This window comes from Vipera berus, assembly GCF_964194415.1.
Source record: "Vipera berus genome assembly, chromosome: 2".
Taxonomy (NCBI): domain Eukaryota; kingdom Metazoa; phylum Chordata; class Lepidosauria; order Squamata; family Viperidae; genus Vipera; species Vipera berus.
In genome coordinates, this window is record NC_138203.1 from 72,610,404 (window position 1) to 72,636,707 (window position 26,304).

The 26,304-nt window shown below is 37.4% G+C and overlaps 1 protein-coding gene across 4 annotated transcripts in view; it reads left to right on the forward strand.

Moving 5' to 3' along the window:
• SMARCA2 (SWI/SNF related BAF chromatin remodeling complex subunit ATPase 2) overlaps positions 1-26,304 on the forward strand; it is a 117,053-nt gene that overhangs the window by 85,895 nt on the left and 4,854 nt on the right. For 3 of the 4 annotated variants that reach the window (XM_081316507.1, XM_081316509.1, XM_081316510.1), the window contains 4 exons: positions 211-429; positions 8,417-8,634; positions 21,607-21,712; positions 23,213-23,314. In XM_081316507.1, the coding sequence (XP_081172633.1) occupies positions 211-429; positions 8,417-8,634; positions 21,607-21,712; positions 23,213-23,314 (645 nt within the window). Of the gene's footprint in view, positions 1-210; positions 430-8,416; positions 8,635-21,606; positions 21,713-23,212; positions 23,315-26,304 lie in introns of those variants that run through there. The other variant, XM_081316508.1, reaches the window with a different exon arrangement.

The following is a 26,304-nucleotide window of genomic DNA, read 5'->3' on the forward strand; positions in this document are numbered from 1 at the left end:
TATTTAAGATACGCTTCCTAGAGTGGATGCTTAGTTGCATTTCCTGTTGAGCAAATATTTCTAGTTCATGGTATTGCAGAAATCAGGTTTGTCATTTGCTGAACTATGCATGGCAGATAGTTTTATTGAGAAAATATAAAGCCAGTACGTTCTGCAAGCATTGGTTTTGCTGTCACCTTTTCTTAAATGTCATGTTTATTACGTCTGCAGCGAATGGACATGGATAGGCGCAGGGAGGATGCTCGAAATCCAAAACGCAAACCGCGCTTGATGGAGGAAGACGAGTTGCCATCTTGGATCATCAAAGACGATGCCGAAGTTGAAAGGCTCACATGTGAAGAGGAGGAGGAAAAAATATTTGGGAGAGGGTCCCGTCAACGTAGGGATGTCGACTACAGTGATGCTTTGACAGAGAAACAGTGGTTAAGGGTATGTAAAATGTATTCTTTTCAGTATTAATGATAAGACACAAGAATACAAACTGAAGAATAAAGTGAAATTGCCCTTTGGGATGAACAAGTAATTGGGGGTATCTCCCTACCAGACACTACTAAAATTGTTGACCTTTGAGGTTTTGGATTTAATGGTAGAAACTTGCTCACCTAACTTTAAATTGGGTGGAACTGAAGAACTTTACCTTGAATGGTGATGGAAGAACTGTACAGGATGATTGAGAAGAAGGCATTTGAGCTGGTGGAGTACAAGTTTACCTTTACGTTTTAACATACTCATTCTCTTAGGGACTTTGCCCCTTCAGTAATTTAAAGGATAAAGGAATGATAAATTAGCATTGGAGGAATATTTTCCCATTTCTTTTGTTCTGCACTAGATTGTAGAGCTCCAGAGTGACCAGAGGATGTAAATATGCGTCACATCTTCTTTAGGCAGGGAGAGTCAGGCAAGCGTGTTTCCAAATTCATATATTTTCATATTAATTCCCTTCCTCTGTGTGTGTGTGTGTGTGTGTGTGTGTGTGTGTGTGTGTGTGTGTGTTTGTATAGGGACACAGATATAAAGAAACCTTTCTCTTGCCTTTAGATAGTCCATATGTTGTATTGCTGACGGGAAGAAATTTTTGTTAGCTGTAATAAGTGATTGTGCTGATGAATAATAATTTGATCCAGGAAGAAGTTTCCTTACTGCAGTTAAGTTCAGTAGTTTTCAAGTAGTTCAGATAGTTGCTCAAAGGTGAACAAGGAAGCTTTTGGGGAAAGATACAGGATGGTATTTGTATTGTCTGCATTGCAAATGTTTCTGCTTGGATTGTGGACTGTATCACGTGTAATAAGTTACATCTCTTAACTGGATGCAATTTCTTGTGATATAAGGAAGCATTATTACAATATGAGTTATTGAGGAAATGAATAAATACAGATAGTCCTCAATTTACAAGTTTGTTTAGTGACCGTTTGAAGTTACAACGGTGCTGAAAAAAAGTGACTTAAGACCTTTTTTCACACTTATGACCACTGCAGGATCGCTGTGGACACATGATCAAAATTCAGATGCTTGGCAACTGACTCATATTTATGAAGGTAGCACTGTCCTGAGGTCAGATGATCCCCTTTTGCAATCTTTTAACAAGCAAATTCAATGGGGAAGCCAGATTTACCAGACAACCATGTTATTAACTTAGCAACTGCAGTGGTTCATTTAACAACTGTGGTAAGAAAGGTCATAAAATGGGGCAAAACTCACTTAACAACTGTCTCAGCAACAGAACCTTTGGGCCTCAATTGTGATTGTAAGTTGAGGGCTATCTGTATATCCCTAGACGTTTGAAAAGACGTTCTTTCTCTATTTCCATTTTCTTATCCCTGCTAAACAATCCTGAAATCCAAAAATATGGCCTGAAATGAACATTTGCAATGAGCCATGAAGATTTATATCCTTATCTCACCAGATGTTTTAATTCTTCAGAGAATCTTGGTTATTTGGAATATTCCTAAGTGCTCTTTCCTGTCAGTTGTGTTCTGTAATGGAACATCTGGGACTTACTTGCTTGGGGTCGATCGGGTGCTTGAAGTAGACTGTGATTGATGTGGGGAGAATTTCAACAAAATCATAACCCTGTCTTTGAAAAGGTAGCTTTATCAGAGGCTGAATACAAGACAAAGAAATGCTAGCTATTAATAATAAAAAAAGAAGTTAGGACATATGTTCATAAGCACAAAGCAGTGTTTTTACTTGCCATATAAGCAGAACTGGCGTACATGGCTACATTCCAGAAATAGGGAATCCAAAATGATTTGAAAAATAGCGTCTTGCAACTTGGCTAATACTTGTGATTCCTGTCATCCCTTAGGCACATAGGAAGCTGCCTCTTAAAAAATTAAATTGTGGTCTGTCTACTTCAGCTTTATCCCTACCTTCTTTGCTGAACTAATAAGATTTCTTGCAGTTTATTCTGAAGACATCAGTCTTTCTTGCCCCTACTCTGGAGAAACCAGGGATTGCACTTGGGAGATTTATGTGAAAAGTGTGTGCTTAGCCTCAGAACAACAAATTAAACTATTTTTAATGCTGTACATCACCCAGAGTCCTTATGGAATTGGGCTGCCTTAGAAATTTGATTTACAAGGAAACAGATGCAGAATTTCTTCACTTGATGATACCCGTATATGCTTATGGTATCAAAACAAGTTGTATATGTCTTATGGTACATTAACTATGAGAAAGATAGCATGCTGCTACTGCTGTTGGTGGTGGTGCTAATAATACATAATAATACTATAGGTTGATAAAAATGCCCAATCCAATCTAAACATGTGGCTGACTTGTACGACCAACAATGCAGTAATTTGAGAAAATTTCAAATAATAATAATTACATAATAAATAATCTAATCACAAATCATTTATACTTTCCGGAAAATATTTGCAGTTATACTAGACTATCAGTTGAGCATTTATACTCACCTAGAGGAGTGCTACCATCTAATAAATATTTTTGAAAAATAGCAAAATAATTAAAATACATTCGCTACCTAGGTATATCATCATCACCCTCATTTTAGCCATTGTCTATCCAATGCAGGATGTGATGGCCTCTTCCGCGTGTTTCCAACCTATGAGGTCCTGAGTTTTCTTTTGCGAATCGGGCCCGCAATACTTGCTGATGTTGTCAATCAATCTTGTTTTAGGTCTCTTTCGTGGACGCTTTTTTTTATTAAAAAGTTTTACAATACATTTTATCTTTAACAAACCAAAAAAAGAAAAAAAAACCTCCCAACCCCCTCCCCTCCCACCCTCTTCCCCCTCCCCAACCCTCCCCAACCCCTCCCTCCCTTTCCCCTCCCCCCCCCGCTTCCCAGAGCAAAATACAGGGTATAAAAATACAAACAATCATAATCTAACTTACGCAAACAATCCTAAACTATTTAAACTACCGAACTTTAACTCATATAAAAAAACTCCAAACATATATATATATATCATATCAATAATTATACAAATACAAAATAATACTTTCCAATCTAATACCAAAACACAGGGTATAAAAATACAAACAATCATGATCTAACTTACACAAACAATCCTAAACTATTCAAACTATCAAACTTTAACTCATATAGGTAAATTCCAAACATACATATATATATCATATTATATCAATGATTATTCAAATACAAAATAATACCTTCCAATCTGATACCCAATAAAAACAATCCCAAATAAACCAATTTATATCAATTGTCTAAAACTATTCCTCATTCCAACTAAGCTTTAAATTCACATTATCCTAATGTGTTATACAACTTAAAATACCATAGATTACTTTCCAAACTTAATTTTTTTTTATATAATCACATCATTCTTATATTCTTATATTCTATTACCTATTCCAATATTACCCATAAAAATATTACAAGTTAGCTTCAATCACAAAGAAAACAATTTATATCAATTTTTTGTGGACGCTTTTTAATTAAGTGGGATCCATTCTGTTGACTGCCTTGGTCCACCTGCCATGAGTTTTTATTGCTATGTGACCAGCCCATTTCCATTTCCATTTTTTTTACTCTCGTGATAATATAGTATACACCTAGATATATAAAATACATGTAGACTAAAATAATACTATGTTGCAAAATTCAATTAAAACTGCAGAGATTTAAAACAGAGATTGGGGACTTTATTCAGATCACAAGGGAACATATTCCCTACTTTGGGAAGTGTCTTTTGCATATCTAACATAAATAAGTTGTGGTATTGTATAGTGAGCAAGATGAGGAGTGATTTAATCATGTGAAAGATTTTAGAAGGTATAAAAGGAAGAAACTCAAGACTTATCCCAATTTTCTTTGGGGAGAGAAAGAGGGAAAAAAAACTTTATCAGACATCCAAGATTCTCTTATTGTACTCTGTGGCAATAAAGTAGGATTTTGGTACTCTTTGTGGAATTTTTTGACCTAGTCTACCTGAAAGAGCTGATAGGCTCCTAGCAGTTCATAAATGTGAAAGATTTTGGATTTTTGCTTTTGATTACTTTGTTTAAAAAAATATATGAATTAATTTAATTATACTAAAAACCAGTGTAGTAGAGCAGTGGAATTTGGCAAAAGAGAGTCAGATTCAAGTTTCAACATAGCACTATGTGATTTGGGGGTCCCTTAACTTTCTGTCAACTAACCAACCAACTTTATGAGATTTGCTATTGCGGGAATAAAGTTAGGTAAACAGAGAGATGAATTTAGTAATATGTGTTTGGGTCACATATTTTTGCCCCCCCCCCCATTTGAACAAAAACGCTGCTGATGTAAAAGGAAGGGAAGGGATTTAGGGAAGGTTTGGGTTAATACTTGCAACCAATTGCTTTCTACAACTACAGACATCTTTTGAGCTTCAATGAAATAATTCAAATGGCAGTTTCCATCCCTTTCTAATCAAAAGTAAATCAGTGGTGGTTTGCTGATTTTTTACTGCTTTATTTCTTTGTGTTACACTGAAACAGTAGAACTGGGAAGTATGCTGTAACTGTGTTTTACTGATGTTGGTTACATATCATTGTATCAAATATAAGTAGTTATAGGACTGGTTTCATTAATATTAGTGAAATCCAGCATTGTCAGTCTTATATATACATTGTCAGTCTTATATATACTGCCAACGGAACTCCGGACTGCCCCCGACCTTCGTTCATTTCGCCGGGACCTAAAAACCTGGCTCTTTGAGCTATCTGGTCTGGACTGAGGGGTTTAATGTTTTGAAATTGTGATTTAATTTTTGCGGCTAGACTTAATTTAATTTTATTTTAATTTTATATTGGATTGTTTTTAAATTTTGCCTTGTAAACCGCCCTGAGTCCTTTGGGAATAGGGCGGTATATAAACCGAATAATTAAATAAATAAATATATATATCAGTAGAGTCTGCTTTAGAGAATTGTATTAAACGATCTGGGAAAGATTTTGAGAAGAAGGAAGTGTTACTGTAGACACTTGCTCACAGTGTGCTGGATGGAAAGCACACTGTGTATAGTAGAAATTTGTAATCAGGTACAATGGCATCTATTTCAGAGGAATAGTGTAGATTCTGCTGAGACTTATTAATAAAATATAGGGTTTGCAGACTATGAAATACACGAAATGGTGTCACCTTAGAAAGACTACATATGCTCATTTACATTTTGTCCATTTTAAAAGGTTTAAATTGACTGTTCACATAATTAATACAAATCACAAATTAAAATTGGGTGCCACTTCATCTGATTAAAATTATACACTTGGTACATCAGTACTTTAATTTGATAACTCTATGAATTTTCACAAATCTTTCACAAAATGCAGAGAATATATTTTTATTAAAATTGTTGAATTTTATTTTTTTTAAAAAAATCATGTTTCATAATTTAGCAGCCTTTGTGTGCTATTCACAAAATTATAAAACACACAAAAATGTATAATGGATGTATTTATGAAAATCTGTAATCTCCATTGCAATATTGTTTTTACAAAAAGAATATTGAAAGGCAAATTCAAGCCAGTGTGGTATGTGGCAATTATTAGACCAGTGATATATGCTTATCTGTGAGTAGAGAGAGAGAGAGAGAAAAAATAAATCATTTGATTCATTTAATTTAAAAAAGGTCATTTCCAAAAGGAGGGTTAGAAAAAATAGTTCTTGTGGGGGGGGAGGGAAGAGGGAATTGGTATTTAAAGCTATCCCTGTAAATTTAAATTAGCTATGAATAATGAAGCAGTCTTGGATGCAATATAGCTTTAAAATACAGACTTCACTGTTTCACTTTTTTAATATATATATAAAAATATCTGGGTTTTTAAAATATTGATACTATAATTAAAATGCTTCCAGGAATCAATAACTATTCTGCCGAAAAATAATTTCTATTTGTATTCCTGGAATAATAATGGGAAAATATGATAAGTAGTTGTCAATATTAAAAAGGCTTGAAGGGAGAAGGCTTTGGGCCTTCTGGTAGGTGGTAGAATGAAACGGCAGATTTGAGTATCTACATTCCTTTCAGTGTTGCCTTTTCAGTAAAATAAAATTACTTGTATATGAAAACATAGCCTTTCCCCAGCTCTCTTTTTTTTCCTGATCAGCTGATGAAGAGACTAGCAGCTCGCTGCTTTGCTGGCTTGTTAATTTTATCCCCACTAACTGTGATTTCCGATAGCCGGCCTGCTGATAGTGGTAAGGTAAATATCCTTTTTCATTGCCGTCTTGAAGATTCAGTAGAACTACCATCGCAGGCATGTGTAGGTGTGTAACACATCAAAAGCTGATGTTCTCTTGTGTTTTTCTGTGTACAAATGAGTGCTTAAGGAGAAGCAATAACATTAACTGTTGACAGCCCTGCATGCTGTATATTTATTATTAGAATTTCTAGCTTCCAAGATTTGCAGAACAGGTTTTTTCTTTTTTGCATAATCTTCGGGAGCTGCTGTGATGTGTAGTGGGTGTCCTGCTTTAGCCAAATGAATATTAATGAATTTGTGTGCAGATATATATATATATATATATATATACACACACACATATATGTATAGATATATTCCTATTCCTATTCTCTTTTCTCCCACCTAACTCAGCAGATCTTAAGCTGCTTCATAGTGGTTTGCTGAACGCTGTGGAAGCATGGTGGAAATTGTCTTTTGATTATTAAGGCCTGGATTAGTGTCTCTCTCTCAGGATTCTGTGTTCATGTTTGTTCGTTGGATTTGCACATCGAAGGATGAATAAGAAACAGACTGAAATCTCCCTGGCATTTTTAACATGCCAGCTTGTTTTGTCTGATGTACCAGGTTTATTAAAAAATGTTTTGCAAGCAACATAACCCCGTGAAAGGAATTGTGTCTGGGATGTAATCACTCTTTGTATATTGATTGTTACACTCACATGATCATAAATATTAGCCATGTTTGGTGCTGTGGAAAAATGAAGGTAATTGCCTTACGATTAGAGCTGTTTCAGCTCAGAGAAAGGATTGATTCACATTTGCATGTATCTTAGTTATTATAGGGGAGCAGAAAGGACAGTGTCAACATTTGTGATTTGAGAAAGCATCATAAAGGCTGATGTAATTTATTTTTTAAAAGAAGGGTTGTATTTTTCTTTCTTTCTTTTTCTCCCTACACCTTGTTGATTTTAAGCTGTTTGTAAAACAGAACTACCCACACCTCTGATTTTTTTTTCTTCTGTTTATTTTATTTTATTTTATTTTATTAAAAAAAGTTCAGGTTCCCTGATGTTACATATATTTCTGAGAGTCTGAACAATTTCTTTTAAATCACATCTGGTTTTGCAGCATTTTTCATTCTGTCATTGTATAGTGTTGTTGGCTGTGATTTAAGGTTCATGTTTGCAGGTAAATTTTAAACTAGTATATGTTACCTTTAATGTGTTTGAATTGTGTTGTTTCTTCCTCACCCCATAATGCTATTATTCTTTAGGTATCAAACAATGCATTGTTTGCTACTTCTGCATTGTCAGTAGGCATTGTATTAAGGAAAAACACGTTGTTTTAGATGTATAATATGGAGACATTGTTTGAAATTCTGTTTGTAAACTTCTTTGCAATGTGTGTGAATATATTTTGAAGGAATTTTTGTTTTTCTTTGTTAAAATTGCCCTATATATAAAAATATCTTAAAAATGATGTCTGAATGTAGTTGTTTTAAAGAATACAATTGAGTGTGTACTGTTGTAGCAACAAATGCCTTTTGGGGTTGGCCCTCCTCTTTACAATCAGACTACTTACGAACAATGGTATTGCTTTGTTTCTAAAGACACGGTTGATGGTCCCTAAAATACTTTTGTTCAACTTGAACTTGCAAACTGTTCAGCTCATAAACACTACAAAGTTGTTTGTACCATTTAGACTTCATTTAGTATATATTTATTCTGTGCATCTTTACAAATCTGTATATATTTTCCTGTTTTCCTAATTAATAGGCAATTGAAGACGGCAACTTGGAAGAAATGGAAGAGGAGGTTCGGCTTAAAAAACGTAAAAGGAGAAGAAATGTGGACAAGGATTCAGGCAAAGAAGACGGCGAGAAGGCAAAAAAGAGGCGAGGAAGGCCCCCAGCTGAAAAATTGTCACCCAATCCACCTAAATTGACAAAGCAAATGAATGCCATAATTGATACAGTGATCAATTATAAGGACAGGTAAGGTACTGTTTTTCGTAATCAGCACTTTAGTTTCTTTGGAACAAATTACATTTTCCAAATTTTCATCATGCCATATGACATTAAGGTGCCCTTGCATAGAATTCTAGAAATTTGTTTCATATAAAACCTTCATTATATTTGAAATTTGTGTGTATACAGAGAGAGAGACACACACACAAACCTACATGCATAAACCGACACACACGAACATATTTGGAAAGACAAACATTTTGTCTATATTCTTGTATCACTGCTTATGAATTCAAGATAAATATGTGTAGTATCATCCTAAAATGAGAGTATAAATAGGTCCAGGGTATGTATGTCTGTACATGTGTGCATGCTGCTTGTGGATGGGTAGATGGGGAAGAAAGTAAGCTTCTTTCAGTCAAAATAAGCAGTCTGCCATCTATATAAAGTTATACAGAAAAGTTGCACGACTTAAATAATAGTTTTATATTTCATCCACATAAAAACTTTTCTTGAAAGAATAAAAATTTCTCTGTCTCATAGTAGTGCTTCAGAAAGTGAATGCTGAAGCTTCTTCTGGGGACTTTTTAAAGAAAAACTTGGGAACTTTTGCATAGCTGGCAGTAAATTTAGTAGGTTCCTTGAAACACCAGTGATGTGAGTATTATGTACTATTGGGAACTCTGCAAGTAAGCAGAGTTCTAATAAATAAAAAAAAATAAACACTGCAACAAAGAACATAGATAAAAGAAGAGTTGCCCTTTTTGGTTATATTACTGAATCTTGAGCACAATAGTCAGGCTTTCTCAATTTATTTATACCAGCAAGATATCAAGGCAACCTTCACACAAAAGGATGTAATTTAAAGGTGCAAAACAGTCAGCCCAAATGTCACCATCAGACCCTCAGTCTGCATTTTGTGCTTTCCCTTCACCCTTAACTCCCCCACCATAGACTTTTTGGATGTGGCCTTCAGTAAACCCCACCAACTTTGAGTCAACAGGTTGTGTATTCTTGGTCCAAATAGTGAATTCTAAAACTCATTTCTATTCCTCTCAAGAAAAATAGACCAGTCCAACACATTTTAAAGCATTTTTAGTTCTGGAGGGCAGAATTCTTCGGATCACCCAATATTTTTTTAGTTTTACAAACAAATTCAGAATTATTTAGAGACGTATTTTAAGTCATTTAATTGTGAGGCAAGTTCAGAAGCTTCTGAAAGACCGTAACTTGGCTGGGAAAAGAATTGGCCCTTCTCCCATTCCTCAAGGGCTGGTACATTTTCAGTAATCATTGCATATCTGCAAACAGCTCCTCAGTACTGAAGAATGATACTTTGCATAGAACTGCATTATTTTCCTCCGAGCGTTGATACAGAATTTCTCTCGTAACTGTGAAAGAAATGGCTGCGATACTTTAGCCAACTGAATGGTACCTTGGAGTAGCGTGGCATAGACCCTAAAGAGTTGTGAGGGGCTGCCCATTGCCCACAGCTATTTTACATGCATACATTACAATACAAAAAAAATAGGGCAAAATCAAGGCAAGATGCGAAGCAATCAAAAGCAACTTTCAACCCCCTGTGGTTGGCTATTTAGTTATAAGAGGATGATGCTTAGGATGCAAGCTAATAAAGCTGCCCCCTTTAAATACAGTTCTAGGGTGATAATGTTTGGGACAGTAGCTAAATTTTAACTCAAATAGGTCCTTTCTGCTCTTTCTTCTTAGAGTTATTCCTCAAAGTGCACTACGCAAAAACTAGTGATGTGGTTCTTTTCAGCAGATCTCAGACAAATCGGGGGTGTGAAGAAGTGGGGCTTTTAGGGAAAACCTCTGCCGCCTACGCATGGCTCTTTTCTAGATACAGGTAGTCCTCGACTTACCACCCCAACTGAGCTCAAAATTCCTGTCGCTAAGTGAGACGTTTGTTAAGTGAGTTTTCGCCCCATTTTGCGATCCTTCTTGCCACAGCTGTTAAGTGAATCGCTGCAGTTGTTAAGTTAGTAACATGGTTGTTAAGTGAATCTGGCTTCCCCCTTGGACTTTGCTTGTCTGAAGGTTACAAAAGGTGATCGCGTGATCCCGGGACACTGCAACCGTCATAAATATGAGTCAGTTGCCAAGGGCCTGAACTTTGAACACGTGACCGTGGGGATGCTGCAATGTCATAAGTATGAAAAACGGTCATAAGTCACTTTTTTTCAGTGCCGTTGTAACTCTCACTAAATGAACTGCTGTAAGTCAAGGACTACCTGAATTTCACATGACTCTTCATGCCTAAGCACAATGTTTTTTGTGCTTTGTGCACCATTTAAGCAGCCTTCTACGGAGGAGGAAGTGCGTAGGATTTTAATCTAAGACTAGAAACACTGTAGCTCCCTTTCTTATTTTGATCAAGTTTACTTACGTAAGAATCCTTTTTACAAACACAGAACTAATGGAATGGTTCAGGATTTTCAACGATATATTTACTAAATATATTCTGCTTTCTTACATGACTCTGCCTGTAGGCTTATGCAGGGGATTTTGAACCTTTCACGTTAATTTATCAAAAACTGTAAAATAATGTCTACTGTGGTGCCAAAGCATGTTGCAGGCATTCCTGGGTTATGTTCAAGGGCAGGGGTCTTCAAACATGGCAACTTTAAGACTTGTGGACTTCAACTCCCAGAATTCCTCAGCCAGTTGAGGCTGGGAGTTGGTCCACAAGTCTTAAAGTTGCCAAGTTTGAAGACCCCTGTTCAAGGCTGTACAAACTAATGAAGACTGCAGATCTGTTGGACATCACAACCTAATTTAAACCCAAGGAAACAGACAGTACTTTTGTGTGTGTGTGTGTGAATGTATATGTGTACACACACACACACACACACACACACACACACACAAACAGTGGACTAATTGCCATTGAGAGAACTTTGTTTTTCATTAGTAACTTCCTTGCTAATGCAGTTTTCTGACTGATATAGCTATTTCAAGCTTCTTTGCTCTCATCAATCAGCCACACCCTTCTGAGATTCAAACCTGGCCTGCTTTGCATGTTTGGCAGTTGTTTTAACCTCTAGGCCACAGGCTCTCTTTACCTTTTTTCCATAGAAACTTTAAAAAATGGTGCCACTATGTGTGGTTGAACAAAAAAACTGAGTGAAATAACTCTGTTGTGTTGGCTGATCAGTAATCGGTAAGCTCTTTCCAGGGGATTTCTGCTAGTTTTTGTGAGAACAAAACTTCACTAAATCGCAAATCTATTGTAAAGTTCTCCAAATGAGAGCTTTTGGCAAAACTTTTCAATAAATGTGGTGAAATGATTTGAATAAATGTTTAAAGGTGCTTGATATTATACTCAATATTTTCCATAAAATAAAATAATAAAGTAAACTAGAGTACATTGAACTCTAGTTTTCACAAATTGAAGAAAGTGTGAAATGGTTAAACCAATTTTCATTTCATTTTTCATTTATTATATTTGTACTTTAGCTGTAATTTGTAATTTTAGCTGCAATCCTAAAGAGAATCAACGGGGTGGACAAATCAGCATATTTTTGGCATGTGATCATTTCATATTTATTTAGTTACAGGTTTGTACCCTACTGTATATTTTTTTATACCAGTAGCATTATATGAACTTTAGTTAACTAAAACCATGATGGGTAGTGGAGATCAGTATCTGTGTCCCAATCTGGTTTTGATTAGAACACAGATTATAACTTTGAATGTAGGAGAAATATATTGTAATGACCATAAATTTAGCAGTATATTGCTTGTCTCTGAAATTTAAAAGGGAGAAATATAATATATATGAATAAAAGTGATATGATCCAATGGAGAAGAATTGGTGAATTCATTGAGAGAAATATAGCTGACGTTTTAGATATGAATAGAAGGCCTACAATGCAAATCAGAAAGTTTGAATTGTTGTAATATAGGTTGTTGTGACTATATACAAAACTAATAATTTGTAGGTTAATGATACTGTAGTTGCATGTTATGTTTCGGTGGAAAAATCAAGCATCAATTTAAGGAAAATTGTTCAATATCTGAACAAGTATAATCCAAGAGAAAAATTCTCTGGATCACGTAAGTGGATGGGTAGGAACAAGATAAGATATTATAGAAAAAGTTATGACCATTCAGAGATCCGAGTGTAAATGAGAACGGTTAGTGAATATCTGGTTAGGAAAAGATCTTGTTTGAAATACATGATTTAAGCATAATTTAAAAGAACGAAAATAAATAAGGAAGCATGATGGATTTGATTATTTATGCTGAAAGGTTTAGAGAATGAGTGAAATCTCGTAACTATTATGGGAGGTTTTAAATGTGAGGAATGAGGGGTCCTTGGTGCTCTCTGAGCTTGCTTATTTTCTTGCAGACATTTCATTACCCAGAGTAGGTAACAGCATCAGTTCTAGTAAGTGGGGTTTGCTGTCAGTTTATATTCTAGCAGCTTGCCTGTCAGTGCTGGTGGGTGTGGCCTTAGAGATTCTTTGGTTGGTCTGTTTACTGTTGGCTCTTTGGCAGTTTTTTTGACTGGGGTATTTTTTGCTTGATTGTTGATCTGATGTTAACCTTGGAGTTAATTTCACAACACATGGAATTAAACTATGCTGAACTGGATGCTGATTGCTGGGGGAGAGGTGCTTGGTTCTTTTTGTTCCTTTTTGGACTGGGTGATAGTCTCATTTGCAGAGTCTATTGTTGTTAGCTGCGAAGTCGTGTCCGACCCATCGCGACCCCATGGACAACGTTCCTCCAGGCCTTCCTGTCCTCTACCACCTTCTGGAGTCCATTTAGGCTCACGCCTACTGCTTCAGTGACTCCATCCAACCACCTCATTCTCTGTCGTCCCCTTCTTCTCTTGCCCTCAACTTTTCCCAGCATTAGGCTCTTCTCCAGTGAGTCCTTCCTTCTCATTAGGTGGCCAAAGTATTTGAGTTTCAACTTCAGGATCTGGCCTTCTAAAGAGCAGTCAGGGTTGATCTCCTCTAGGACTGACCGGTTTGATCGCCTTGCAGTCCAAGGGACTCGCAGGAGTCTTCTCCAGCACCATAGTTCAAAGGTCTCAATTCTTTGGCGCTCAGCCTTTCTTATGGTCCAACTTTCACAGCCATACATTGCAACTGGGAAGACCATAGCCTTGACTATACGCACTTTTGTTGACAGGTTGATGTCTCTGCTTTTTAGTGTGCTGTCTAGATTTGCCATGGCTTTCCTCCCCAGGAGCAAGCGTCTTTTAATTTCTTGGCTGCAGTCCCCATCTGCAGTGATCTTGGAGCCCAGGAAAATAAAATCTGTCACTACCTCCATTTCTTCCCCATCTATTTGCCAGGAATTGAGAGGGCCGGATGCCATGATCTTGGTTTTGCAGAGTCTATAGATGTTATTAAAGTCTATATGTCTATTGATGGCTGATTTGTGCCACGCTTCTAGAAATTAGTGTTTTGGGACTCGGCTGGTCTAGGATGGTCACATTTTCCCAACTGAAACGATGGTTAAATCTGTATATATGTTGTGAAGTGTAGGAATTTCCATCGTGTCTTTTGACTGCTCGTTGGCGTTTGTGGATGCATTCTGCCAGTTTTCTGCCTGTTTGTCCTACATAGCGGTTGTTGCAGCCTTTACACTCTGTGTTGCAGATGACTCCTGTTTTTTTTCTTCTGGGGTTGTTGGGTCTTTTGGTCTGCTAGGATGTTTTGAAGGGCTTTAGTTGGCTTATGTGCAATGCTGCTTCCATGTGGCTGTAGTAGTAGTCTTGGTAGTTTCCGATATGTTCTTGATGTATGGCAGTGTAATTCTTTTTAGGGTTTGTGTTGGTTGTGCTGTATTGGGTTGAGTGCTCAGGGACTTTTTGATAAAGTTGCGTGGATATTCATTTTGTTGGAATATGTTGTATGTGAGATACATCAGTTTTTAGTCTGTCAAGAGTGAATGTTGGAGAAAAAGCACAAAAGAAAAGGAGCTAAGAAAATAGGGTGTGAAATCTGCTTGTCACAAAGTGGAAAAAAAATTCTATTACGAAAGCCACAGAGTAATCTTATGGAATTATACTAATGGAAAATATGAAATACATGTTTTATACTGAAGAGGAATGAAAATAGGCTGTAGATGAGGGGGGAAAGTACACAAAAAAGAGGGACTGCTGTGAAAAGGAGGATGTAAGAATATGGTTGAAAAGAGCAAGGAACAGTTAAGAGAAACCAAAAAAAAAACTTGCCATGAGATGGAGATAAACTGTTGTTTTGGAAGTGGGTGAAGAGGGTTAAAGAAGGAGTTTTCAGAAGAGTGAATGGGATTAAAAATAAATGTGATGAAACACAACTGAGGGAAAGCTGGGTAGAGTGTTGTAGAGGTTTATAATAAGAACAATAGTGATTTCAAGACTAGAAATGAAGCCGATGCTTTAAATACTAGTGTTCAAGAAAAAATTATAAAAAGGCAATTATAAATGTGAGATTGTCAAAAATGGCAAGGCTGCAGGTATAGCTAGTGTAACAGAAGAAATATTAAGTCATGGAATGACTTACAACGTGTTAATGTGTGCACGAAGATTTCTCTTATGCCTGATGAATGAAATAATGCTTGCTCCTCCATACAGAGGGAAAATCAGGAAGAGTAAATGGAAAGACTATGGGGAGGTTAGTTTGTTAAATGCCCTAGGAAAATACTGTTGTTTAAAATCTTGCTGGATGTATAAGTAATCTATGGTTGCAATAAAGTATGCTTAAAAAATAGATGAAATGCCTAGCAAATGGGAGCAGTTAGTACAGGGGTGTCAAACTCAATTTCATTGAGGGCCGCATCAGCATTGCGGTTGCCCTCAGGGGGACGGGTGGGTATGGCCAGGGTGGGCGTGGCCTCCTGGGGAGGCGTGGCTAGAGTGCGTATGGCCTACTGGGTGGGTGTGGCTAGCTCTACATCGTTCGCATCAAGGCTGCCTATGGGGACCTGGGCAGGAGTGGGACAGATCTGAGGGTCTCTGGCAGGAGGAGGGTCTCTGGGCCAGGGCCAAGGCAGTGGGGGCAGTTCCCTCACTGTTTCCAGGATGGCTTCGCGGGCCACATGAAACCACTTCGCGGGCCGGATCCGGCCCCCGGGCCTTGTGCTTGACATGTCTGAGTTAGTAAGACAAGGTTGTTGAATGTATTTATGTATAAATTTATAAGGAACAGCTGTCTTAAAAGTATGTTGGTTGGTAATGGAGAAATACATATACATTATATACCGATGATGTTGTATTATTGTCTGAGAACCCAAATAATGTGCAAATGTTAAATTAGATTGTATGATGCAATAAGAATCATATATCTTGCATGAAAGACCAAGATAATACTGTTTGATAGGAAAAATAAAGTGAACAATTATAAGTTATACATAAATGGTAACAAAGAGCAAGCTGATGAATGTGTGTCCCTTTGCAGAATTTTCATTAAAGAACAGAGAATTAATGAAGAGATGTTAAGAAATATAAACACTAATAGAAATATATTATATGTGTGATCTCTAGTAAGGAATGACTTTATAAGAAGAGAACACAACCGGGCATATCAGCCTGATTCTGCTCATTTGCACGTTATGTGAGAGTGTTTCTAGAAGTGAGAGTTGTGTGTGTTGTGAGAAATACAAATATGAATACAGTTGCAGTGGAGTACTCCAGAAGCCTATGTGGTAAAGGGAGAAGAAATAGGATAAAGAACAGATGAGGGCTGAATGAATGTGGATCAAGTATAAAACTGAACAACAGTACAAAAGAAGTTTATTGAAGTGAGTGAATGACATTGCAAATCAAATACACAAAGAGTGAACAGGTCAAGAGGAAGGAGAAGTCTGAGAAAGAGGTGGGGGGATGAAGTTTTATGAGATCCTTGAGGAGAAAGAGGTGATAAGCTAAAGTAGGAAATGAATGAATCACTTTACTGATGTGGTGCAAACAAGGATGGTTTGCTAGAAGTGGTGTGAAGAGATATAGTGAATGATATAAAACCATATTAAACGGGGGGGAGGGGGGAGGAAGAGACCCAAAGGTGCTTTTTCAAAAGGCAGCTGGACTTTGTTTTTCCTTGAAGATGTTTCACTTCTCATCCAAGAAGCTTCTTCAGTTCTGACTAACTTCTTGGATGAGAAGCGAAACATCTTCAAGGAAAAACAAAGTCCAGTTGTCTTTTGAAAAAGCACCTTTGGAACAACCATGACCTTGATGACTGAGAATCTCCATAGACATGGGGAAAGAGAGTTTTTCAGGCAATACAGCCAGTGGTGGGATTCAGCCAATTCACACCACTTTGGCAGCACTGGTAACTAATTTTTTGTTGCCCATGTCCAGAATGGACTTCCTGAAGCGGCATCCACACAGAGAACCGGTTGTTCACATATTTGAATCCCACCGCTGAATACAGCCACATAACACTTTTTCTTCTTAATCTTCCTTTGCAGAGGCATGTGTGCACACAGCCCAAATTCTCAAAGGGAAATAATCTCATTGTGGTTTAGAAACTTTGTAAAATTGCCTACCTGCCAGCCAATAATTCAGTTCAAATCTAGAAAGTATTCAAGTACATGAGTTAAGCAGCAACTTAACTTAAGCAGTAAGGGGACGACTTAGTTGTTGTCATTGTGCCCAGTAATTTAAGCATAAAGGTTGAGATATCACAGGAAAAAAAATATTCAGCCTTGCAAGTCCCATAAACTGTCACTTTCAAGCAGGTGCTCAGACATGGTGCATAGGGTCTAAGATAACTCGCCACAGCCATCTTGCAGCAACCAACTTGCTGCAGCCAATTTGCCACAGCCAGCTCGCCACAAGACAACTCGCCATAGCCAACTCGTCACAGGACAACTCACTGCAGGACAAGTTACACTAATATCGAAGAAATTGTCAAATAGAACCATTAAAGAAAGGATGCCAAAGAAGGGACAAAATGAAATGTGAATGACAAAAATTAAAATATTTTTTAAATTATTTTAAATAAATAAATTGAATTGTTGAATGGCCCTGTTGTTACATGGTGAGATGGCTGTGGTGAGTTGACTGTGGCAAATTGGCTGTGGTGAGTGGGTGACTATTCACAAGTGCTTTAAAGAGGACACGTCACAACGTTTTGAACAATAGTACTTGTCGATCAGAAGGTCGGCAGTTTGGCGGGTCGAATCCCGAGTGCCGCGTAGCAGAGTGAGCGCCTGTTACTTGTCCCAGCTTCTGCCAACCTAGCAGTTCGAAAGCACGTAAAAATGCAAGTAGAAAAATAGGGACCACTACGGTGGGAAGGTAACAGCGTTCCGTGCGCCTTTGGCGTCTAGTCATGCCAGCCACATGACCACGGAGACGTCCTCGGACAAGCGCTGGCTCTTCGGCTTTGAAACGGAGATGAGCACCGGCCCCTAGAGTCGGAAACGACTAGCACGCATGTGCGGGGGAACCTTTACCTTTACCTTACTGTCTTTATAAACTAAATTCCAGGCTAAAGCCAAGTCATCAAGATAGGGATCGACCCTTTCCCCATTTCTTTTTTCTCATTCCACTCTTAGCACAGTGAGTAGGTCACATTTCATACATCAAAGCATTCCTTTTTATTATGGGATGTCCATTGGAATTAATGGTGCCTGATTGCATCTCACACTTCGCTGCATTTAATGCTTTGTTAAGCATGCATTTCCTAGGAATAAGATACAAAAGATCCCTGTTCTGTTATCCATCGACTGTAAAATTCAGGCCTCTGTATGCCTTTGCCTTTCAAATTGTGGTTAGAAGATTGTGAGTCCTGTGTTAATACACAGTCTGAAACAAAAATGATCAAATATATATAGTTCTAAAAGTAGGATTTGTTTTTTTTTATGATTACTCATATACGCTTGAACTGTCTCATGAGGAAAATAACTTTGCAATACCATAATTACATTAATAAGGACAGATCATGCAGTAAGTTGTTACTTAGTAAAATATTTTTTCTATTTTAATAGCTTAGATCCATATGGGTTTGTTCATAACAGTAAAAAATATTTCCATTTTTTCTCTCTCTCTACTTTTTCTAGAGATTGCAGAATCAGGTGGTTCCTAAGTGTTCGTGTTTGTTTTGTATTTAAATATTCTGTCTATTCTCTGTGTTTAGGTATCCCATGCTGACAGTTACTCTCCCTAATTGTTGACATATGTTGATTGATTTTGATGGGTTTGCTTAGGAATTCACTTAATTCCAGACTGAGGATATCTTTGTGGACAGTTATTCCACATCTTGGCATGTATTAAGAAAATGGAGAAAGATCCAGTTTCGAGAATCCTCAAATCTCAGGGGGATATGCCACTTGTTAAAGCCGTCCCTTTGTTGAACTTAGGAGATAATAAATGTGCATCTTTAGATTCATACTTTGCTTCAGAATTTTGTTTTTACACTTGCTCATTGCCAGTTCTGTACAAACCTAGAAAGTTATTGATGCATTGATCATTATCAATAATATTGAGCATATCATTCAATATCACTGTAGTATAAACTGAAAATTGGTTTTTGATGAGGTACCTGTAATCCTTGATTTACAACCGCAGTTGAGCCCAAAGGTTCTGTTGCTAAGTGAGACATTTGTTGACCTTTTTTCCCATTTTACGACCTTTCTTGTCCCTGTTGTTAAGTGAATCACTGCAGTTGTTCGATTAGTAAAATGGCTGTTAGGTCAATCTGTTTCCCCCATTGACTTTGCTTGGCAGACGGTCGCAAAAGGGGATCACATATCCTGGGACACTGCAGCCATCATAAATATGAACCAGTTGCCAAGCATCTGAAATTTGATCACGTGACTATAGGGATTGTGCAACAGTCATAAGTATGAAAAATGACATAGGTTACGTTTTTTCAGTGCCATTCTAACTTCTAATGGTCACTAAATGAACTGTTGTAAGTTGGGGGCTACCTGTATCGAGATAGTGCTATGGGACTAATCTCTGCAAAACTATAAATACTTCGTGTTTATTTGTATACGTTTCTTTTAAATGTTGAATTGATAAAGGTAAAGGTAAAGGTTCCCCCGCACATGCGTGCTAGTCGTTTCCGACTCTAGGGGCCGGTGCTCATCTCCGTTTCAAAGCCGAAGAGCCAGCGCTTGTCCGAGGACGTCTCCGTGGTCATGTGGCCGGCATGACTAGACGCCAAAGGCGCACGGAACGCTGTTACCTTCCCACCGGAGTGGTCCCTATTTTTCTACTTGCATTTTTACGTGCTTTCGAACTGCTAGGTTGGCAGAAGCTGGGACGAGTAACAGGCGCTCACTCTGCTACGCGGTACTCGGGATTCGACCCGCCAAACTGCCGATCTTCTGATCGACAAGCTCAGCGTCCTAACCCACTGAGCCTGATACTGATACTGATACTGATACTGAATTATTAATAATGGAATGCTGCCGTATTTTTCAATTAAAAAAAATATAGGGCCTTTTGAGTACATCTACATTTTAACTTCAAATTTATTCCTGTTTATCCCATAGGGTACTTTTGAAATAAGAGAGTTGCCTTATGGCAAGACACTTGTATAGTGTATACACATAAATATATAAGTTACAGTCTTTATTTGTTTGCTTATTTGTATGGAAACATAGTGGGATCCACTGCAATAACACTGAAATGCCACTCATATTTCTGTACAATCCATTCATTTATGCAGGTCCTATTGCTCTTCACCATATAATCTGGTAGTTGCTAAGCAACCAAAAGAAATAGTGAACATGATTGTTATGTTTGGTAGATCTCTCTCTCCCTCTTTCATGTACGCATGTGTGTGTCTAAAAGACGTTATTTGAAACAGAAATGTACATATTAAAATAGGATTAGTCTATATATTAATCATCATTTGCATAGCATAGCCTTGATTGCAGCCATTACATTTTTCTTCTTAGAAGAATGCCTAATAATTTATATTTTTCAACCTTTATATACATTTACACACAAAGACAGATACAAAATGCTTTTTGTCAAGCATAGAAATCAATGGATGGGTTTCTCGCCCCCCCCCCCCCCCCCACTAGGGACATAATTCAATATTCTGATGCTGGTGTAAGAAGACACAGTAAGCAAGGCACTAATGTATCTTTGGGAAAATACCTTTATTCAGTGCTTTTGAAAATATTATTAAACAAAGCTAGCCTATGGCAAATGCAGGTTTCTCCTTGCAAAAGAATTACATTGATAATACATTTCTTGAACATTAAAATACAAGAACCATCCTTTTTTTCCCTTGTCTTTTAAAGCAAACTGGTTACTAGAATTCCCTTTTTAGCAAGCATGAAGAGCTCACAAAGTAACACCATAATAGAAAGTGCCTTTCTCTCTCTATAAACCCCCAGCTGATTCTATCTCCTCTGCATCAGTCTTGGCTGTTGTAGTAGTTTTCCCATGGTATTTTTTTATTGAAGTTCAAAACTCGAATGAATTAAGACTGTCCCAAATTCACCTCATTAGGACTAGTTAGACTACGATTGTTTCATGCACAGATCTGGCTTATTGGCAAAGCATGTTATGTAAATAAGCAAAGGAATTGCAGATAAAATATCCCAGACTGGCACTGTAGTCTGCAGTTACATCCTGTTGCCAAAATAATAAAGATGTACAGCTGTGCTGCACTTGCATTGGAATTCATTAAAACCTCAGCTTCTGGATAGTTTGGATGTGACTTCAGATATTAAAAATGATTATTTGTTTCTGCTGAGATACAAATCCATGAGGTAAGTTATGAATATTGTGACAGAAAAGCTACCATGCTTCTGAAATGCCAAACAGCAGGATCTTTTTTTAACGATAACAGCATTAGAAATGTTTTTTAAAAGATATTTTGCATACTAAATGCCAAATCTGGCAATTTCCCAGGGAAAATTATTTTTGAATGGGGCCCTAGTAGTTTAAATTCCCAGTATTTGCCTTGGCGCTCATCCCTATTAGGACACGGTCTAAGAATGCCCATGGAGAACAGAATCGATGCGTTACTTCTCGTCTGTAATAATGTTTTGTTTCCTTCCTTTCTACAGTTCAGGACGGCAGTTAAGTGAAGTCTTCATTCAGCTGCCTTCTCGAAAAGAATATCCAGAATATTATGAGTTAATTAGAAAACCAGTGGACTTCAAAAAAATTAAGGTCAGTATAATTTTGATTGCATTTGAATGTGTTTCTGACATTAATTAAAATTATTCTGTAAATATTTGCATACAGTGAGCCTAAAAAGTATTGCTTGCTATCAATCTTTGCATGTAATATTAAATTGTGAATAAGTTATTTAAAACATAGCCTAACAAGTTGTTGAAGGCATCTATTGGAGACCAGCCATCACAGATGGGAGCAGGGCTCCAACAAGGAATCAGATCAGTATGAAGTAGTTTCTCAGAATGTGACCAAATTCTGCTATGCTGTATGTAAAATTAGGCGAATTTTAACTGCCCACTGTTAATCCACCACCAATTGCAATTTGTTATTCTGTTTGTCTTTTATTTATTTATTTATTTTTACTATTATTATTATTGTTTTAATGTTTTATTTGCTGACCTTTGACCATAATAAAGATTGATTGATTGATACAAGAGGTCTGACATGCCACCACCGAAATGCCTTAAAGCCTTATCTGGTCTTTCCCAGGTGAAAGCTGCCAGTCTGGGGAGAGTCCTGTACTATAGGTAGAGAACAATAAAGTAGATAGCTTGAACTCTACTTGCATGGGTCTGGACATTTGTGCCTCACAGCATCTGCACAAACTCTGGAAGTTTGATTTTTAAAAATGGCCAGGTTGTTAATAAAAAAATCTAAAGTTTTTTTATTTAAAAAACTTTATTGAGATGTATGATGGAGCATAAAACAAGGAGAATATTTCAGCTATCTCAAACATGGTATCCAGCACAAGACTTCCCGGGAAGCAGATGGTCCCTTCCTCCTTCTGAGGCTTCTACTCAATCAGAAAAATTCCACTGACAAAAGAAAGTGGTGTTATCTTCATTGGTTTATCCCCCATTCCTAAGAAGCCCCCAAAATTTACTCTGTAATCAGAGAGACCTTTTAGAATCAGAAGGAAGGTAGTACTTGTATAGGGAGGAAAATAATCAACAAAACTCAGATACAGGTCTTGCTGATGGAATAAATGTTACATTTAACCCATGGATTTCATCATAACTACATCCAGTTTTAATGAATTTGAATGTTGTACTTTCTCTTATTGTGATGTTTATGTAAAGAATAACAACATAAATATTGTTCACTATAAGGTTATTAAATTCCTTGCAGTCCGTAGCAGTTTTAGATACATCAATGGGATATGCACCACTAAAGCCTCTAGTATTTTTATTTTTCTGGCACCTATAAATTTTTACTTGAATTAGACACATAGCTTCTTGAAGTATCATTTTTAATTCTTCTTTTCATTCAGTATTGTTTTCTGTTCTTCATCAAATATATGAAGAGTTTTGGCTTTTACTGAATATGGGCTGCTAGGTTTGTGCTGTTTAATTAATTGACAGAATGCAATGCTTAAATTGTTTAGAACAATTTAATTGTTTTATTCTGAGTTATGTTGTTAATTAATTTTATATGCGATTTCCCCCTTTCAATATTTTTCTCTGCCCTTTCTTTTTAAAAATCTATTCTTTCTAGGAAAGAATTCGTAATCATAAATATCGGAGTCTCAGTGACTTGGAGAAGGATGTGATGTTGTTGTGTCACAATGCCCAGACCTTTAACTTAGAAGGATCACAGGTCTGATTCAAATGATTTCTCATTCTAAGACCATTGATGTATGTGTTTGCATTGAATGCTGTGTACAGTGTGGCTCCCTGCCCCAATCTGGGTCTTTCCATTTGGAATTTCAGCTCCCAATACTTAGTGGGAACTGAAATCAGCACACTTGAAGGTGCCGGGTGTCGTGCTCTGCTTCTTAGTGTGCACGGGAGTAGGAAATACTGTCAATGAAAATTTTATCTTAGGTCTATATTGTGCATAATAATTTTATATAAAATCATTTTAAAACTTTTTTTTTCTGTTCAACTTAGAGGTAGTCTTCACTTAACGGCCATTTCATTCAGCAGCTGTTCAAAGTTACAGTGTGCTGAATGAATGGTATTTATGCCCAGTCCCTAAAGTTACAACCATTGTAGTGTCCAATCAAAATTGAAGGCTGGGCAACTCATCTGCACTTATAGCTGCAGGGATACTTCGACTCTCCCCATCTCTGTCCTTTTGGCCACTGCACAGTGGCATTCCTCAGTGGCAGCAGGGGCCTTCAGCAGACTCAGCCGGCTGCCATGGCCCCTGTCACAATCAGTTGTCCTAACACAAAGCCTCTGCCACCCTGTATTTTATAGGCTACAGTCATACTCAGTTAACCTTTGCCATCTTTCTCCCACTGCTGACAAGGCAAGACCTGGTCCTAGGCGAGGCAGCTGTTGCCCACCACAAATCTTCCCAAGGCTGTTTTTGCAGTTCTCCAAATAAGGCTTCTTAGGCCTTGGAACTTTCCACAAGTCTTCCCTGAAACATCACAAGAATGGAACGTACAATTTGTAGAATGAAGGTCAGGGCCTTCTCACAAGGTTTTAGAAGGCCTCAGAATCCTTGTGAAGTTGCATTGCAGATGATCAGTTGCTTTCTATTGAGCACACGATGCCAGGAAGAGGACACAAGCCTAGAGGATAGAGAAGGTTAAGGGGGAATTTAAGGCTGGCAGGGCTGAGAACTGCATATACATGCATGCTGTTTTCATTTTGCATTTATCCTCTGGCATAATTAGAGCAGGATGTTGATAAAAGCCCCCAGTTTCCCCCAAATCAACCACCTCATACCTTGCTTCTGTTTAGTTGAAAAAACAGTGTGGAAGGGAATGATTTGTTCCTTTAATTATTTGAATTATAGTGGAAAGTTTGGTGTGTGTTTTTTGTTTTGGTTTTTTTAAATTTAAGGATGTAATTTAACTTGGATTACTGGAGAGTTACAAGAGTTCTCAACACCAGGACACATTGAACACTTTTGGAAGATTTATTTTCAGAAAACAGCAAATTATCCCTTGAAGTTACCAGTTTGATAATCCCTGGAGCACTGTTTTATATGCAACTATCCAACATGCATACCAGAGGGATATTTAGAATAGCCAGCTCTGAACATTGCTTTTCTTTGGGAATAACGCTGAATTCCAAAGAGAAATCTTATAAATCTTACAGTCATCAAAGAAGACTATTGTCCAGTGCCATTGACAGTGGGGGACACTATATCACTCCCAATGAATACTCTATAGTCTTAGCACTATAGCTTGCACATTTTATTACACAAGGAAGCCTAGAAAGTATCAAGAACCCCAAACTAGTTTTAAAAGCAATAAACCATCTAGTTTACACCTATTAGCTGTTATCATCTGAAATGCAAGTTAGATGTCTTCATAGCTATAAAATGGCTTTGAGTTATTGTAGTCTCATTAATCATGACTTGCAGTAGTACCAGTTCATTTCAGAAGGAAGATTAAGTTTCAAAGCTTTTTTTTTTGTAAATGCAGTTATACAAAAAAAATTAATATAATGCACTTATCTGTATCAAAACTTAGGAGTTTTTTTTTGAAAGATGATCTTCAAGTCATTTAGTGATATGAGCTGATCAAGTAAAATAAAAAAAATCCTTTGCAAAATTTGAAAGATCAGGAACTGATTGTAAGACTTGAGTGCTTGTTTCCTCTAGCCCAGGGGTCAGCAACCTGAAACAGTGAAAGAGCCACTCAGAACCGGTTCCCTCACAAAAGGAAAAACTGGGAGCCGCAAAAAATATGTGTGCATGCGCTTACATGCGCGCATGCGCAGAACAGGGTTTGACTGAAGAGTGGAGCCAAGGCGAGATATGCACCTACCCTGCATATTTGAATTGATTGGTTGAACTTTTTTACTCCCACTTTTTTTTTTTTTTTTTTTTTGGGGACTGCACATGGCAGAGGACAGGGAGCCGCAGGAGACGGCTGAAAGAGCCGCATGCGGCTCCGGAGCCGCGGGTTGCGGACCTGTGCTCTAGCCCCACTGATTCTGTGCATTAAATCATTTTTCCCCTTGTGTCATGGCCTAGATCGGGGGTGTCCAATATTGGCAACTTTAAGATCTGTGGACTTTAATTCCCAGAATTCCCCAGCCACCAGTTAGCATTAACTAGGTTGAAATCATTAGAGAGAGACAAATCTTAACAGTGATTCAGGCTCTTGATGGATAAGACAAAGAGCAAAACTTGAGTTAGGATACTGCAGTCCTTTATAACCTCTTACAGTAAATGTGGCTGAGCACTTCAGATACTTACAGTTTATATCATAAAGATTCTGTTACCAGCAAATATGCGCCATTTTATTTTTCTGCCATAATTAGCCCCCAAGCAGTGCACTTATTTTATCTTGAGTATACAGTTAGACTATAATCTAAATCTTAATTAGAGCTTTTCATGGAAGGCTTTTAATAGCATTAGTACTGCACGATTGAATAATTTAGGCTTGGAAAAATAGGTTTGGAAATGTGAAAAGCAATATAATATGGAAGCTCACTTAATTTAGTGCATAAAAAATTAACACTGCTATTTCCTATAAAATGCATGTAACAAGAACGATATCTTGTTCAGGCAGAGAAGAGGCCATGCTCTCGGTGGGTTTGAATAGAAAATAACCTTCCATGCTGTGGATATTTGATGAAGCGCAGCTTGCATTTCTGACACACATTTGCTTTCATGCTCCA